Here is an 18,539-nt window from a genome sequence, read left to right on the forward strand (position 1 = left end):
TCTATAAATTCATCCCAAAAATGTTTTAGAATAAATGTATTTATTGGTAAAAATATAACATATTCTTAAAGCAAAATGGCTGACTTTTAGTGCTCGCTAGCTCTCCATTGGCTGAGTTGAACACGTGCTACTCATTGATCCATACAAAAACGCTTCGTTTGTCATGTTTTTATGCTAATAATAAATACATAAAAAATCACGTGAATGAATTTGAGTCTGATTTCCAGGTAAAAATGTTGCAGCTCGAGCTGTCTTACCTGTCCTCAACAGCAGCACTTATCAAATGCTGAGACATTACAAAGCTCAGCAACAAGTTACATAACCATTTTGTTTCTTTTTATGAAAACAAATATGTAAACTAACATCTGCCTTCACGAGCATTCCCATGGCCACAAGCACTTATACTTCCAAAACTTACATTTCTCATGCTTTTCACTTATTCTTTTTTTTTTATTCACTTGGCACTTTATCAGCTGTTTGTGTAAACATAACCATTAATCACTCGCTTGGTGTCCAACTGCCCACACGTCAAAAGGCATCAACCTAGTTGCGTCTTTTTTTCTTTTTCTTTTTTTATCCAAGGAGCATATAGTGTCTTATAATATGCACCAGAAGGCGCTAGTAAGCCATACGCCAACAGTAGGGATGTTCTATCTGTACCACCTTTTTTCAGACCGATACCAGTATGAGTACTGTATTCACTCTTTGAGTACTCACTGATACACAGTACCGATACCACTAGTACTTTTAATATATAAAATGTTGTGAACAACCCACAGTGTTCGTTGTTTCAGCAGTCTCCATCACACCTGCGTGCGATGTGTTAAGTAACAAAAATGTTTTTCTTTTAAAAAAAATCTCTCAAACAGACTTGAGGACCTCTCCCGTGTTCATAGTCAAGATGGCGGCGGAGGACGCAGACTCTTGCACTTCATGTCGTCCAGAGTCTTCCAGTACTTGTAGTTCTCCGATAGGTGCTCCATGAGACCCGGCAGGCTGGCGAAAGCTGAAGAGACAACCATAAACCCCGTAAGCATCGGTCGTCATGGAAATGAGAGAGGAGGGGGCCAGAGGCGAAAGAGCTGACAGAAGTTATCAACTATGCTAAAGCAAGTCTGTCGGTAAAATATAGTAGAGTTGTTATGAGTGTGAAAAAAATATATATTTTATGAAAATAAATTGTAATTCATGAGGAATAAGTTTAACTGTTAGGGGCAACGGTGTGAGGAAAAGGTTGCAATTGTGCATCGTCATGAGAACGACGTTTGAAATTGTGAGAATACATTAAAATTTTACAAGAAAACTGTCATTCACAAAAAAAGTAACGTTACGGGAATTTTCCCCTTTCTCTTATTTTTATTACAACAATGTGACTCCCCTATAATTCCATCATTCCTACCATCCCAAGCGTCAAACATGTCGGTGATGAAGTAGTCGATGAAGGAGAGCTGCGACTTGGGCACGCTGCAGGTGTTGCGGTCAAAAACCGGCATCACAACGGGCAACCCCAGCCTCTTCTCCTCATCCGTCTGCGGGAACACACGGAGAGAAGAAAAAGATCACCGTGACGACGGCGCGATGTCCGACAAGAGCGGCGGTCCACGTCGTCGCGCACCTGAGCAAAGTACTCCTCGGAGATGCGCCCCGCCCACTCGATGCAGAGCTCCAGCGGCCTGCACGGGTTGGCCACGTCGGCGCACTTGATCAGCATTCGCTTGATCAGCAGTCGGTTCTCCGGAGAGTTCCTGATGTTCGCTTGACCCTCGCAGTCGTTGTTCATGCTCTGCGCACAACACGCAGACACTTCATGATGGCAACTCACGTGAAAAGACATTCAAAAGTAGTTTCACGACAAAGAAGTTACGTTACGAGAACAGCCATAATTACAAAAATAGTTATGAAAATAAAGTTGCAATGTATAAAACAATCTCATAGTGTTACGTAAAAATAATTAGAATTTTATGCAAAGAACTTATGACAATAAAGTCATCGTGTTACGAAAAAAAAAATCAAGTCGTAACATAGTTACGTAAAATTTTTTACGTGTTACGAGATATGTTGTAATGTTACAAGAATCACGTGTAACTGTGAAATTATTTATCATGTTACACACAAAAAAATCATGCTATGAGAAATAGCAATATCTTGAGAATAAAGCCAAACAACTTGTAATTTTAAGTGAAAATGTAAAAATAGTTGTAATGTAACGAGAATTTTATGAGAAAAAGTTGTAATATCACACAAAAAAAACGTCAAAAAAAGTCGGGTTACTGTTAATAGCCTAATGTTGAAAATAAAGTCATAATGTTAAGAGAACATATTTTCCGATAAAAAAAAAAATCGAATTGTAAGGATGTTATTGCCCTTGTCTTTTGCTGTAACATGTTAATGTTAATTAAAGATGTCATGTTACGAAAAATAATTTGCAATGTGATGAGAATAAAGTCGTCAAAGAAATTAAGTGAAGAAGTTGTACTCTAATGTCACTAGAACAGTCATGCTACTATGAAAAAAAATGACACGGGAATAAAGTTAACATGTTACAAATAAATAGAATAATAATAAACAATAAAGTCAACATGTTACAAAAAAAAATTGTCATTGATGTTACAAAAAAGCTTCATGTTATGAGAATAAAGTCATAATGTGAGGAGAAAAACGTAGTGACGTATGAAGAATTTGTAAAGTTATGAACAAAAGAAAAACAACCTTATAATAACGTTAGAAGAATAACATCGTAATGTTACGTGAAAGTTGGCACGTCAACCGTGTAAAAAAGAAGAAGAAAAAAGGCTACGTTTCACACTCACACATGTGTTGGTCTCCGCGATGGCCGCCAGGGGTTTGTTAATGCTGTTGACAAACTTGTTGACGTGCTCAAAGTGTCGCGTCATCTCCGTGGCCAGCACCATGTCAATGATGGCCTGCCGCAACGTTCGGAACTGGTTCCTGTCGACGTCGGGAAACAAAAATGGGATTTGATTATCAGCTATTGTGTGCCGCAGGAAATTATACAGTGCAATTTTTAATGGATTAAATAATTACACATAACAACACTACTTTATGATAATCTTTTGTTCTTTCATATCATACCGCTCAATATTCTTGAAGATGTTACTCTTGCCGTCGCGCACGGTGAGCTGGAAGGCGAGCGCAGCGTGGTGGCTCTCCAGCACCGCCGTGTCGTTGTACAGGACGGCCAGCTCGCTGCCGGCGTTGCACAAGAAGGAGTTGGTGCGGCCCGGGTGGTCCACGTCGTGCACGGTGGCCGCAATCAACGCCGCCACCTCGTCCAGCTGGTCCAGATTGTTCTGAAGAGAACACAGAAGACGCATGGCGACAGAATCGGTCAGAATGGCATTTTGCGCTCGGGGTGTCCCTCAGGGCTCCGTGCTCGGTACTCTCGTGTTTTCCATACACAATGCACTACAATACAGTAGGTCTGATTAAAGTTGCAATGTTATGAGAATAAAGTTAATGTCACAAGAACAACGTCACAATAATGCAAGGAAAAAGTTTTATTGTTACGAGTAAGCTCATGTTGCTCGAAAAAACTTTTAATGTAACGATAAAGAAATTGTATTAGAGAGATGAGACTAAATATGTCAGCAAGTTGTAATTATGAAAATACTGTAAGGTTTCGAGATAAAAGGTGTCATATTTCATGTTATTTTAAGAGAAAAAAAAAGTTATAATGCGATCGTTTTTATTTTACGCCCGAGGAGTCCCTCAAGGCTCCTTTCCTTGATCCCTGATTTTACACAATACACAATACATAAACGGATCTACATGCCACTAACCTTGACTCTCTCCTTGCGTAAGAAATATGCAGTGGCGTGCAGCACGTCGGCGGCGTGCGTGGAGTTGTGGTAGGAGTTGGACGAGTGGTAGCTGGCTTCCATCAGCTGCAGCCAGGAGCGCAGCGACGTCTCGGTACAGTCGAGGAAGCCGCCCACCCCGAAACTGGTGAAGATCTTTAGGCCCAGGTAAGTCAGCGGCCTTTGAGTCAAGCAACCCGACAACACAGTAAGCATTGCCTATCGAGCACTAAAAGATTGTTAATGTAAAGTTCAACCGCAATGCTAATAACAAACCTTGCTACATTAGCTTCGAAGTTCTTACCGTAATGAACCTTTTGTTAACACACATTTATTTAAGCCAGACAGGTTAAAGGTCATTACACATAAGTGATTTAAATGAACCTCTTATGCGTGGCCGCTTCCAAGTCGAGGATGTTGAACTCCCAGCATTCCTCATCGTTAAGCATGTCAGCGATGGACTGAGGGACGTCGCTCAGTGTGACCGGAATTGCCAGCTGACTTTGGCTCGTGTCTGGAAGAAACCATGACCTCATCAAACCTCCATTCCAGGCATGCAACTTGATGGTTAGACAGAAAATAATGTGATGTAGCAAACAAATACAAATGTGTTTTTTTTCTCGTGTGGAAGTTACTTTACATTTAAACAATGGTAATCAATTTGAGGTTGTTCAATCTTAAACGGTGACAATTTCTTTTTGAAGCTCACTTACTTTTGGAGAAAACATACTCGTTGCCAGATAGCCGCCGCAGCCCGTCCTGCGGAAGGAAATAAAACGTATTAATATCCGTGCTTAAATTCATTTTATAGAACATGAGGATGATTTTACAAATAAAAAGAGGCTCATCGGGCACTAAACTAAAATACACATCTCAAGTATTTCTCGAGTCTCTTACGTTCATCAGCCCGCCGACCAGGTCGTTAGCGTGTGGGTCGTCGTCCTTGGATGCCAGCTGAGGCGAGTAGAGCTCGGCGGTCCTCAGGATCTCCAGGACGCGCTCGAGAGCCTCGGCCACCGTCAGTGGGCTGTTCTCCTGGGCGGCGTTGATGATGTTGATCACCTGTTCAAATGAAATGGACATGAAATGGTACGGAACGTTGTCAATATCTATAATGGACCTCATTCCTAAAACACCTGAAATGTAAGAGATTATTTAAAAAAAAAAAAAAAAAAAAAAAGCAACCTTGGTGATGGGAGCCTCGATGGTCATGGAGTGGATCCTGGCAACGGAGGAGTGTCTCCGGTTCTGTAAACTGGCAGCTAAGCGGCAGAGTTTTGAAGAGCTATTAACATTGTAAGAGGTAATAATAATAAAAATAAGAATGATGCTGCATTCGGGGATGGTCGGAAGAGTTCAAACCGGGAAGTGTGTACGAGAATTTGGAAATTTCAATTGCGGGGGAAAAAAAAAAGGATGAAACTAGATAGCTTTCTTCATTCATAAATATTCGACATAACTTCACGTAACACAACGTACGTGACCGTATAATTTCTCCCTGCATGAAATTATACGGTGAACTACTGAACTGTATGAAATAAGATAAAAACAATAAATGAAGCAAAATTGTGAGAAGGTAAGTTTTCTGGACGTCAAAATGAGTTTTGAGGACCAAAATAAAAAACAATTTATCACCTAACCGCCATTTTGGTTGTTTACTTTCACCTCAAATGCTTTCAGATCAGAACTGGGAAAAAAACCAACTCGGATATATCCGACTTCCGACCATCCTCGAATGCAGCATTCGTATATATCATCATAAAATGTCCTCACCATCGCTACTACGGGAGCTGAGTGATCTCGTATCTATCGAGTCTTTCCTCCTGTTACGGTGGAGTAGCGAAAGGCACTCTTGGAATAAAAATGTAGGAGGAGGTAAAAGCAAACAAAAAAAAGTTGATCAAAACGTATTGGTATAATTCCTTGACTTGGCATTAGGCTAATCCTCTGCTAACTGCTATTGTGAAAATGATAGCAACAACAGTGGCTAAAACACTGCTAACAGTTAAATGCGCTAACATAGCACAAAATAAGCTAATACATTGCTAACAAGCAAAAAGCTTTAATTTAACAAGTCTAACAAGATTGAAATTGCTAACATATCTATGCTAACATGCCACAAACAGAAATACAACATAAATGCTTAAGTATTGCCCCGCTAACAGCAGCTAATTCTACAAAGTTTGTTCTAAAGACAAACGCTGGTAACTTTACCTGAGTGGGAGTATTCAACACCGCACCGATCCTCCTTGTTATACTTGTGCACCTGACACTTGAAAATTAAAAAATATATATTTTATTTGAAGATACATTAAGAGCAAGTCATTTAATGTTCAGTGAATCATGAGTAAAAAACTACGCGACATGTGACTTGCTGTCATGACTTTTCTATTGTAACGCATGTCACTGAAAAGTGAAAACCCCTTCATGAAATCTTTCTGGATGTTCCAAATATAGCAGCGTACAATGCAACTGTCGTGGCTAATTCCAACGTGCTTGACTGCAAACAACCAATGAGTTATGGTAGAAAGTTGGCTTCAACAAAGTAAATGGGATTAAGCACATACAAACACTTCTAATGATGATGTATCGTAACACCGTTGCCAGATTTTAAGAGCATCTCGGGCTGCATGTGTCTCCTGAATGATCTCAAGCAAAGTCCCTGGAATACTTAAGATGACGGCGACACTTAAGCGAGAGGGAAAAGTTAAACAGAACACGCTTGAAGTCCCGAGTGCTTACGAAAACACGGCCAACTAAAGAACACAATGAAATGGAAATCCAGTTTCACGGCCAATTGCGTATTCAATGACTAACGCGTGATTCTGCGTGGAGAAACCTGGCATGCTATCAAAGGAGCGTTAGCTTCAAAAGTGTTGCCCGACTAATTGTCAGATGGTATCATACAAACTAAACTTGTATCGCTACTTTTAATCAGTGTTTTGCTAACAACATAAAAATGACACCATTGCGACGGAACGAATCGGATTAGCCGCTCAGGATTCCCAATCCCAACGGGCAGGAGTCGACGCCATTTGGCAGGCCAATGGAAAAAAGGCTCACCTTTTGGATACATGGAGGAGGGAGAAAAAAAAAAACCGCTAACGCTAGCCTCTCATTCGTATAAATAGACCTGAGGCCTGGCCGCTAGCCCTCGCGGGCCTTATCCGGATTTAGCCGTATCTTAGCGTAGCGTGACGTAATTGGGACGGGAGTCTTGCTGAGCGAAGCGACACACTTGATTCACTTCACAACTCAGGCTGGAATTTGTATCTTTTTTTTTTGCAATATTAAACAACATTAGCGGTACGTGCAAATTTATGCCAAGTTAGGGCAGACAACATATGAGTCTACTGGAATGCTAATCGTTAATGTAAAACATACGTAGCAGGTAACTTCAGAGTTTTCCTTGTTGTCTGCTGTTGTTTTGGTTAGCAAATAGGCTGAGCATTTAAGACTTGAGTGTTTAGGAACTGACACAATAATACTTAACACTAGGGTAATAATTTTATTGGATTTTTTTAGCACTTTTAGAGGAGCTAGTTTAGCAATTTGGTCACTATATTTAGCGTCCCTGTAGCACCAGTATAGTGCTGACACTATTTTTAGAATTGATTAATCTACTGATTATTCAATCGATTAATCGACTAATTGGATTAATCTTTATTTTATATTTAAGTGTATTAAAAAAAAGCATTCCCCTCATGTTTACTGTTTATTAACCAATGATTGTTGTTTATTTCGTACTTCGTATTCTTATAGTGATTTAAAAAAAGGGGGGGGATTGATTATTAAAATAGTCATTGATTACTTGTCGATTAATCGATTAATTTTGACAGCTCTACACCGGTTAAAAAACTCCCACAACTAACGACTTGAATTCCTGCTTATTACGTCATTTTTTGCAACACCCACTTGACTGTTGTTGTCGACGTGCGGTCTCTTGATGGCCACAAAGTGTCTGATCTTCCTGGCGGGGAAAAAAGCAAGAACAAAGTTGTCACCTTCTCGGAAACGTTCTCCGGCGCCGCTCGTTGGTTGCCTGGACTCACCCTCCTTGGCCGACGACGGGCGTTATATTCACGTGTTGCGGCACACTGTCGCCCGACTTCCTTGTGGCGTAGTAAATCCCCTGCCATTCCTGTGAGCGATAGAGCGCAGTGTAGTCCCGACCAAACTCCAAACTCCGCACCGGGCGTGTCGGATGAGCTCACCTTTCCTTTTTCAATGCAATTGTTGATGGCGTCCACGAGGTCGGCTCTGTTTCTGTCGCTCTTCAGGAGCTCGGCCATCTCCTTGCCGATCAGTTCGCCCTTGTGGTAGCCCATCATACGCTCAAAGGCGGGGTTCACGTACTGTGAAAAGGATGGTCAAAACACATCCGCGACGGTTCAGTATTTCTTTTTATTTATTTATTTATATGCCATTATTGCCTATGGGGTTTTTTCCGTCCTACTTGTATGACGTGATCTTCACTGGTGATCTCCACGGCTTCCTGGCACTTCTCGAGAGCCGTGAAGGCCGAGTTACAAGCCCTGACAGAACAGGCCAGTGTGGCACAGTTAGGAACCACATAATAATAATTATAAACACATATCGATACAGTGAACTTAAAGCGTGCGTCACTCTGTGTGATGTACCTGAGTTTGAAGTGGCATCGCACTTCTCCGTGCTCAAGTTGAACCAGTTCATTATAGCACGCCGACACGCTGGTGTTCTCCACAAAGCTCTGCAAAGGCACAAAGAGACAATTGTTTAAATTTGTGGATATACTTTGATTTAAAAAAAATATATATATGAGGAAAGTACATACTCGGCTGAATCCAGCGCACAGAAGAGGAAAAACGGAGGGTTCGTCCTGGTCGGATGGCCTACAAAAATGGCATGCAAAAAAAACATGGACAGTCCATTGAACTCGTTCTTGTTTATTGCCAATACTAACAAGTCAGTGAACGTGGGTGACATCATATGAGAAAAACTCAGAAGCTTTGATGAGACCATAAAATTCTTCAGAACAAATTTGCTTTTAAAGAACCTCTGGGAATTGACCAAAATGACACTAAAATGGCCACTTCAAACCAAAATGGAAGACTTTCTGTGTATTTTCAGGCTCCTTGAGACATGTTAACCAAATTTCACGTTCTAAGTAAAAGTGCATTGGGGAGTTGAGGTCATGTTTTTTTGGCGGCCAACATAGTCCTTAAACAGTCCCTTCAAAGCCACATGACAGATTTCTTGTGTCTTTTCAGGCATTCATTCTTGACACGATTACATCGGGTTTTACTCAGGGTTAGTTTTAGTTTTGGATTTTTTTTTAATTATAGCTGTTTTTTATTTTGTTTTTGAAATTCAGTTAATTGTAGTTATTTTTTGAGAAAGTTTGTCAGTTTTTATTTTTTGAAAATGCTTTGTCTTACTTTAGTTTTTATTAGATTTAGTATTAGTTTAATTTTTTTTTATACATGGAGTGTTTGTCGAGTGCAAGATGTAAAAAAAATTCTCAAGCATTTGACTTTTTCCTTCTTATGTATGAACATATAGCAAGACAAAACCCGAAAACTAATGTATGACAAAGACAAAAATGAAGGACATTTTTGTTATAATTTTAGTTAATCTCATTTAGTTTTATACACCAAAGGTAAAGTTTCAGTTGGTTTTCTTTAATTTTTTAAAGGCATTTTTGTATGTATTTTATTTTTTCAACGGAAATATAGAATACACATGCGGGCTGGAACGGATTAAGAGCTTTTCCATTCATTTCAATAGACAATGATGATTTGAGATTTTTTTTTTAAATTCAACTCACATCTCAAGGCACCACTGCATTGACTTACTTTTGTGGCACAACGGCGAGGATAACAGTGTTCTCTGAGGGCTTCGTGGCACGGATCATCCTGCAAAACAATAACAATAGATACATCAAGACCAGAGCAAACAAAAGAATGTGCTCTTTGAAATTAAACTTTTTATATCTGATGTTCAAAATTTGATTGCAAAATCTCAAGAACAAGTTAATTTTTGAAGGAGCTCTGGAAATGGCCAAAATGATTAATTAATGTATTATTATTATTATTATTATTATATTAAAATGTATGTAATTAAACACATTTTTAAGTCAATTGATCACGTCCCTCACCGGCACACGACCTCGGGCTCAAAATAGCGCGAGTGGCGTCCGTCGATGACGACGATCTCGTGATGCTTGTCCAGGAAACACTCGAGTGCAGACTCGGGCGTTCGGGCGATGTTGCACCTGAAGCCGGCACGGTCACACGCCCACCACAAGGCGTCGCTCTGGCCGTCCTCCTTGGCGAACACAAGCAAGACCTGCGGAGTTTGAGGTGGGAACAAGATGCCAGCACGAGACACTGATGAATAATTGTTGTGCAGTTAGTTTAGAGAAAAAAAGTCCCAAAAAAGAGAGTAAACAGTCATAATGTCATGAATAAAATAAAGTGGTATGGTGACGAGAAAAAGAGGTCCTAATCATATTTGTACGACAATGAGCTCTCATATTTAAGAGGAAAATTGGTGTGCATAAATTTTTTTTTTGAGAATATTTTATGAAATATATTTTCTTCCTCGTGAAACAGTCAATCCTACGAGAACAAAGTTGTATGAAAAAAAAACAGATTCGTATTTTTTAGAAAGAAAATTTAAACTTAAAAAAATATATATTAAAAAAGGAAAATAGAGAAAAAGTCAGAAATTGTTGACATGAAAATGAAGTTATATTATATTTATTTTTTTTCTAGAAAAAAAGCCGGATATTTCAAGAGCGAAAAAAACGATACTTTTGTTATGAAAAAAATGTCATCTTTAAAAAGGAAAAGTGGTACATTTTCAAAAAAAATATTACAATTAAAATGTTGTATATATTCCAGACAAAAACAAAGATTAGATTTTTTTATTTAAAACAATTTCTTATTTCTTGCCAAAGGTTATAATCTTACAAGTATAAAGTTATTTATTTGGGAGATAATTATACATATTTTCAAGATTAAAAGTCACATTTTGCAGAATTTTAGGAAAAAATAAGGTATTGGAGAAAATATGCATACTTTTTATAATAAGATTTAAATAAAGTAGGTATTTGGCTCAAGGATTTTTTAAAAATATTTTGAAGAATATAGCCGTAATCGTATACGACTTGATGCACAACCCCCAGTAGATGACATTAATGCCCCATTTTAGATCTGATATAATATATTGGCACCATATATAAGTCCACTGGGAAAAACTACGGATTATAAAAGAACGGAAAAAGGTACAATCAAACTTTTTCCTGGTCTATTCTTCCATTTGGTAGATTTGGTGTTATAAATAATCATTAAAGAAATACTCTAAAATGGCTGCTAGTGAATACGTTTTCATCTAAGCAAGTGTAGTAAAAATTGCAATAGTAATCTCACCTCAATGGGCTCCTGGCTCACTCTCATGGGTCCCACACATTGTTCTGTAGAGGAAACCTGTCAAGAGACAAAACATTAGCAACGGTATATTTCCGTCACAGGGTATGGTATCAGTGTAACGTGCCGTATCGCAGGGCCTCGTGTGTGCGTCATAGAACTTCCACCGCGCGTGACAAAGTGATGGATGAACGCCATCGGCAATGTATCTGTAATGGCTGTGAAACACAAATTGCTGTTGCAACTTTCCCAGTGCGTCAAAGTCAGCCGCTCAGCGTCCACGTGAACCCAAAATGCAAGCTAAGATGAAAAAAAAAGCTAACTTAGCTTTTGCTTGATGACATATTTTAAGGGTTGAATACTTTTTGCGAGGCAATGTGATCAAATATTCACACATAGACTGATTAGCCATTTTTAGCTAGCTCTCAATGGACTCTCAGATGACATCAGTGTCACTATGGCGACCGTCAAGTATAGCAAGACGTCGCACTTCAACCCGGAGAATGTTGAATCATTTTCCAGGGAACTCGGGAGGTAGCTTGTCGTCGATGGACTTTGTATGTACTTCACTTTCATGTGCACTCAGCTTGAAGAACTTTCTGTTGACTTTCTGCGTGACACTGTTTATTTCAGAAAGACGAGACGTTCAAGATGGCCATACAATGGCCACTTAAGACAAAATGGCAGACTATAATTTGTCTTTCTGGCGTAGGTTCAAAAGACTTTTTTGGTAGGTCTACTCAACTGACTCAAACCTTGTAGAGCGGAGTTTCCTCTTTTATGGCGAATCGTCAAAAGTGGATGTCACGTTACACCTACGAAAATTCAAATGTTCTGTAATTTGGTGCCGTCTATTTGTTTAGCACATGTAGATAAAAATTGAATAGCAAAATCTCGTTCATCTTTAATATTGTCGTATTGGATTGCTTTTGCCTGTGACTAGCATACAAACAAACTAGGCATATTGTTATACTAGTCAAACGACATTTTATCGCATTTTTAAATCAAAATAATCCTCACAAATCAAATGCTGCATTCGAGGAAAGCGGGAAATCGGAATTATCTCACTCCGATTGTGTCAGATCTAAACTCAAAGCGTATGTTCACGTGACAATATAATTTGGAATGACTCTGTTAACCAGAATATAGGGCTGCTCGATTATGAAGAAAATATTAATCGTGATTATATTGGTAATAATTGAAATCATGATTAGGATGATTATTTATTTTTGGGTACAAAACAAAATTTTTTAAAAATTATTAAGACAAATAAAATTATTTAAAACACTATAATTATGCAAGTTCCTTTTGGACGAAACTAAATTTATTAATTTTGTTATTTAAAAAAAATAATATAAATGTATTAGAATGTATAAATGTAAACAAATCAAACAACTAAAAATGAGTCTTAATAATCTTTTTATTTTTACAATTATTCTGATTTTGTAATTGTGGAGTGTAATAATGGGCTCCTCCACTACTTCCTGAATTTAGCACCACTCCTTCATTTCCTGTCTTTCATGATTGGACAAATTGATTAACCCAGGTGTTTTTTCTTTTTCTTTTTTTACATTTCCTAGAGTATCTACAGTAAATGATAATGGTTCACTGAATACTAATGTATAATAATAATAATAATAAGTTTACTAGAGTACAATTTTTAGCCATGACCGACATCTTCACTTAGGGTTAGGGTTAAAGGGTTTAAGGAATTTATGGGTTTAGGGTTAGGTTAGAGTTAGTGAGGAGGCTCAAGAGGTTATAGAGTTAGGTTTAGGGTTACATACACACACACACACACACACACACACATAGAGCAAGTCACAACTGGAAGTACGTTAGCGTTCGGGTTCAATTTAGTCGCTTGCTAACCCTAACCTACAAAACGCACATTGTTAACAAACTTGCGACGACTCTCATATCCATCTTACTGACCTTCGGGCGTGAGTGTCGGCATCAGCGCCTTCATGTGACTCGCAGTCTGACCAGAGGGGTAAACAAACGACATGCGCACAATAACACACACACACACACACGGGGGGGAGCATGATCAACACTATGGAAGATTGTCCTGCAGGGGGGAGGCTTCAAGTGCTGGTCTCAAATAATCAATGGTATCATTGATCCCTCCTCTGAAGAAACAGTTGATACCCCAACCACACACACACACACACACACACTCGTGACACATGCAGCTATCAAAACGGGCTTGTGTTCATCTGCTGCCACTTTTTGCATCCTGGTTTATTTCTGGGTTTGTTCGGTTCACATAGCTGACTTTTGTCCCGATGGACTTTGATTGGTAGCATAGCGCTAACTCTCCGCAGGGCGCCGTTTCTGACCCCACGTAAGAAAAATAAATTGCTATAGTAGGTGAAATAGTTTTGTATTGCGCAATTGCTAATTGTTGGCATTTGGATGCAGATTTGTGCGCCCCCTTGTGGTGCCACTCTGTATTAGGAGAAATACAGTACCGTACAGTTAATGTGCCGATTCTGACAGCCTATTTAAGGCCATTTAATAAAAGAAATGTCATTCCCACTCCTTACACACATTAACTCATTCACTGCCATTGACGGCTATGAACGTCAAAATTTCATTTAAACTATTTCTACTAGTTTAACCTCCTAAGGCTTAGTGGCCACATACGTGGACAGCACTTTGCATGTAAAAAAACAGCTTGGCCTTAGGAGGTTAACATTTTTTTCCACTTTTGTTAACAAGAGTATGAAAACCTAGAAAAAAATATTGTACATTTAGAACAGATACAATTTGTGATTAATCGTGCAATTAATTACGATAAAAATTAATCGCCTGACGCCCCTAATTTTTAATAATCTTTTCCTTAAAATAAATGAATAAATAATTTTAATTAAAAAAAAAAGACAATTATACTTTTTTTCTTAAAAAAAAAGAGTTTTTTTCGCATGACTTCTCTAGTTAACTCACAATCAAATTTTAGATCTGTTCTAAATGTGCAATAAAAAAAAATTCTAGGCTTTCATACTCTTGTTAATAAAAGCAGAAAAAATGTTAAACTAGTAGAAATAGTTAAAATGAATTGTTGACGTCTATAGCCGTCAATGGCAGTGAATGAGTTAAAAATGAAAAGGGTAGTCACTAAACACAACACTATACTTACAACACAAACAAAATATTAGCACAACACAAAAAAAGTGCTCACATTGGTGATAGTGGATGGACTCTTCCGTGATGATGATGTGATTCAATCAAGAGGATGGGCCAATCATTTGATATGGTGAGGCGCCATATCATTCCATATCAGTGTAAATTATTTGTTTTGTTTTTTATCATCCTGAATTAGCAATTGAACATGATTTCAGGAAGATATTTTTTTATGTTAATGGCTACAGGTCGTGATATCAATATAAACTTAAACTGGATTCCAACTATTCAACGTCCAGTCGGGAAGATGAGTCAAGCTCAGCCATTAGCGACTTACAAAAACGACCTAGTCTTCCTGACGATGCACAAAACGGCAACGCATGGGGAAAATTGCCTCTCTTTTTTTTTCAAAGTTATTTGAACTACTCGAGGACTCGTTTTATTCCTAATTGATACATAGGAAACAAATGCACTTGAATGCTTTTTCAACCACTCAAAAAAAAAATTAAAAACGAGAATGGAGCATTTTCAGTGGAAAACGTTTTTTTTATTTGTTATTTTTATTAGATTTAAAAATTGAAAAGGAAATCCACGAACCGCCGGTGCCGAACCGCGGGTATGCGGGGGTCTACTGTATTACAGGCTGTGCAAGTGCATTCACGAGCTATTGCAACTCCGCCGGTGACGTCACATAAATACTGGCGCTGGCGCTCTGTTGCGCGGCTCATAAACAAACACAGCGGCCTGCTCACGTGTGCTCGGCCGCCTGGCGGTTACCTTGACGCCGGCGGCGCTGGTCTGCGTCTCGGCCTCGATGAGGACTTGCGCGCCGCCTCCGATCGTGTCCCGGCGCTCTGGGCGGGAGTTGAAGCTCGAGTGTCGGCTCTGGTAGGCGATGACGGACGGGATGGCGTCGGCCGCGTCGGTTTTGACGAAGAGGCCGTGCAGCGCGCCGCCGCCGCCGCCGCCGCCGCCGCCGCTGCCGACGCCCCCCTGCGAGATGGTGGTGGTGGTCTGGTGCGGCGAGTTGGACTCGTCCGAGTCGCGGCAGTAGATGACGCCGCTCTGCGAGACGTGGATGCTGGGTGCGCAGCCCATGCCGCCCCCGCCGAGACGAGTCCTCCTTCCTAACAAGGCAGCAGGCTGGATGTCATGTTTGCTATCCCCGCACGACGGCTCTGCTACGCGGCGTCTAGCGAATGAATGGAGAAGGCACCTGAACGCATCACACCCACCGCTTCTTCTGTAACATGTGGAGCGACCGTCGGGAAGAACTGAATAGATGTGACATTAGTTATCAACCCCCCCCCCCCCCCCTAATATCCCACCCCCCTAATATCCCACCCACTGACAATATGACATAATACCCCTCTAGCCCCAATCTCTGCACATGACCAAAAGTCAGGGCAAGTTTTTCATCACGCCTGGTGAATTGACGAAAACCGTAACTATGACTGAGGTGCCTCTGGGCGATGTACTAAGCCCCATTTAAAATGTTAACTAGAAGAACAATAATAGGCCTACCGATAATAGTAACAGTGGTGCCTTGAAATAGCCTACAGCGGACGCATAAAAAAAAAGACTTTCACAACTGAATCAGTAAGCTGCAGTATAATTAGTCATTTTTTACTAAGGATTCAAAAAAATGTCTGTAAGCTATTGTTTGTCTGCATGTGCTGCTATCGTTTGTGTTCAAGTCGGAGAAATGTCAGCACTCGTTTCATTAGCCTCTATGGTGTTTTCAATTGTGTGTTAGCATTAAGCTAGCAAACTTTAATGGGAGCATGTCACAGAAATGCTATCAAGACACAAAATGTTTCCTTTAATATCATTAAAGTGATGCTCACTGATTCTCCTCTTTGAGTGATAATTCATTTAGCTCCCTTTTGTGGTCATTTCATGTAAAGCATGTGAATACTGTAACGGCACCATTTACTAGTTTTGAAGGAAAAAAATAATCGGGCTCTAAATTTGAGCGCATCACATGTGGTCATGTGACCTGAGCAATATTTGTTGCTTTAGTCAATTTGTCCTCAAATTAATTATAATAGTTTTCACTACAAATATTAATTTGTGTGTATTTTTCAATGAACTTCTCATAAAATAATAATTGCTTGAATATTATTTAGACAAAAAATGCACATATTTTTAGTAAATAGTTGGTTAATTAATCATAAATACGTTTAAATAACAGAGTTTTAAAATGAATAATATTCAATTATTCGAATCAATTATTTCCACACACATTTAAGATTGTAGATTTGTTTTCCTTTTCCCTCATCAATGAAGCCTATCTATCTATTAAAAAAAATATTAATTTAAAATAAAATTTGCCCAGTCCTGTATGTGCGGGAGGAGACACACACCGACACACGGATGCGAAAGATGCTGTAGGCGCTGTCATGGCCGTCGACAGGAAGTTGCCGTTGAGCCTCTTCTGCTGGCAGCGTCAACTTGCTTAGCCCGTTATGACATAAGCCGGCCTTTGTTTCCCTAAATCTCAATTATGCACGGCTCAACTGAATCCGCCTTATGCGCGCGCACACACACACGTTTGGGTATGATTGTCTATGTCAGTGTTTTCCAACCTTTATTGAGTCAAGGCAATATTTTACTTGAGGAAAATCTCACAACACGCCACCAAATATTTTTTTTAATTGTTGCTCGCAGCTGAAGTTTGCATACAAAATGAATATAAAAAAAAAAAGGGAACAGCACATACTGTATTTTAAACAATCACATAGCGGTTTGCCTTAAGTTCGCTTAGCTTAATGCTAACAAGCAATGCAAAAAGCCTTGACAGGCTAACGAATAGTGCAACAACACATATGGCTTATCCTTTTGATAAAGTATTTTTTTATTTAAAAAAAAATAAGTTCCAAAATCTTAGGTGTTTTTGAGGGGGCTGGAATGGATTAATAGCATTTCCATTCATTTTAATGGAGAATTTTTTTTTCGGTTCTGCCATATGTTAATGGCAAAGATAGACAAAAAAAAGTTTTTGTAGTAATTAAATTAGCAGCTTTGCGACCAATTTAAGTGTAAATTATTAAATTTCCCGAGACACACACATGATGATCTTTCGCAGATCAATGATGGCGTATTTACTGGTCTATGTGATCAACAGTTACTCTTTATATGGCAAAACTTTTAGTAGTTTTCTCCCTGTGGTCTAAACTAGTTGATTAACGAATTGAATTTATAAAAGAAATAAAGCAAATACCTAGAAGCGAAAAAAAAATGGGAACAAAAGTGCTAAACTTACCGGTATTTAAAAAAAATATTTTTAAGCAAATGGGAAAATATTCGCTTAAAATCAGATTTTTCAGAAAAAGCTGACATTTTATTTCTGGACTTTATTGGCCACTTGATGGTTTTGTAAACAATGTTCTGCTCATGTTTTTGTTTTTTTTGCATGATGCAGTAAACATATAAGGAAGTTTTGACTAGGAAGTATGCTGCGCAAATTTCCCTAACTTCAGTGTAGTGGTTCCTTCCTTAGCGCCAACTAGTGGCCTGGCATGCCTATTACAGCCTTTTCTTATGTGAATTTTCAAAACACTCACAAACAAAAATAAATAAATAAAAAACAGCCGTAAAAAGGAATTCCATTTTACAAGCTTGTTCTAAGTAACTTCAACTTACCCCGAGACTCTGAATGCCCTCCCACTGGCTAACAAACTCAAGTCGTCGTCCGGGGCAACGCATCATCTTTGCAACATCAAGACGGCGCTGACGTCAGTCGGGATGTAATCTCATGGACCAATTAGGGAGTCTTCTGGAGGAAATTCAGTTTTTATTTCTAAGAAATGACAGGCAGGCATGGCAGTGATGTCGTCCGCCCCGCTTGCTAAATTTAGCCATGTCATTTCTATCGGGCCCTGAAGGCGCGTGATTATATTTGATGGAGGTTTCCAGCTTGACGGACGAGCTTATCTCGGACACAAACATGTTGTCGTAACGCCAGTCGCCACCGGCGAGCTGAGAGATGAGTGTCTTTTCTTCCGTAGTGTCCTTGAATGCAACATCTTTTGAAATGTGTTTTGGTAAATATTTATATATATATATTTATATATATATATATATATATGTTTTGGTGTCCTTGAACGCAACATGTCCTGCATTTTATAATCGGAGTTTTGCGGAAGTCAATTTGCGCAGCTGACACCTGAGCCGAGCCGCTTTG

The 18,539-nt window shown here is 39.2% G+C and overlaps 1 protein-coding gene across 1 annotated transcript; it reads right to left on the reverse strand.

Moving 5' to 3' along the window:
• Positions 1-75: 75 nt before the first annotated feature.
• On the reverse strand, positions 76-15,646 carry pde8b (phosphodiesterase 8B). The gene is made up of 22 exons (XM_086097516.1): positions 15,131-15,646; positions 11,231-11,287; positions 9,955-10,145; positions 9,653-9,712; positions 8,632-8,689; positions 8,459-8,547; positions 8,275-8,353; positions 8,033-8,173; positions 7,871-7,959; positions 7,734-7,788; positions 6,033-6,090; positions 5,592-5,669; positions 5,004-5,080; positions 4,716-4,880; positions 4,532-4,577; positions 4,203-4,332; positions 3,801-3,999; positions 3,094-3,311; positions 2,811-2,949; positions 1,616-1,783; positions 1,400-1,529; positions 76-1,006 (listed from the first exon to the last, which is right to left on the reverse strand). Exons 1-22 carry the CDS (start codon positions 15,449-15,451, stop codon positions 897-899), a joined length of 2,658 nt encoding a protein of 885 aa, XP_085953642.1. The 5' UTR covers positions 15,452-15,646; the 3' UTR covers positions 76-896.
• Positions 15,647-18,539: the final 2,893 nt, after the last annotated feature.

Source organism: Leptonotus elevatus, chromosome 15 (assembly GCF_054856555.1).
Source record: "Leptonotus elevatus isolate MCC_2025b chromosome 15, RoL_Lele_1.0, whole genome shotgun sequence".
In the NCBI taxonomy this organism is placed as follows: domain Eukaryota; kingdom Metazoa; phylum Chordata; class Actinopteri; order Syngnathiformes; family Syngnathidae; genus Leptonotus; species Leptonotus elevatus.

Bases quoted from the DNA above. Each gene is read 5' to 3' on its own strand.
- pde8b (XM_086097516.1), bottom strand. From the start codon at position 15,451: ATGGGCTGCGCACCCAGCATCCACGTCTCGCAGAGCGGCGTCATCTAC. The intron at 4,000-4,202 runs GTTCATTTAAAT...CTTGACTCAAAG, and splicing joins GAAGCGGCCACGCATAAGAG to GCCGCTGACTTACCTGGGCC. The intron at 2,950-3,093 runs GTATGATATGAA...CGACGTCGACAG, and splicing joins ATCTTCAAGAATATTGAGCG to GAACCAGTTCCGAACGTTGC.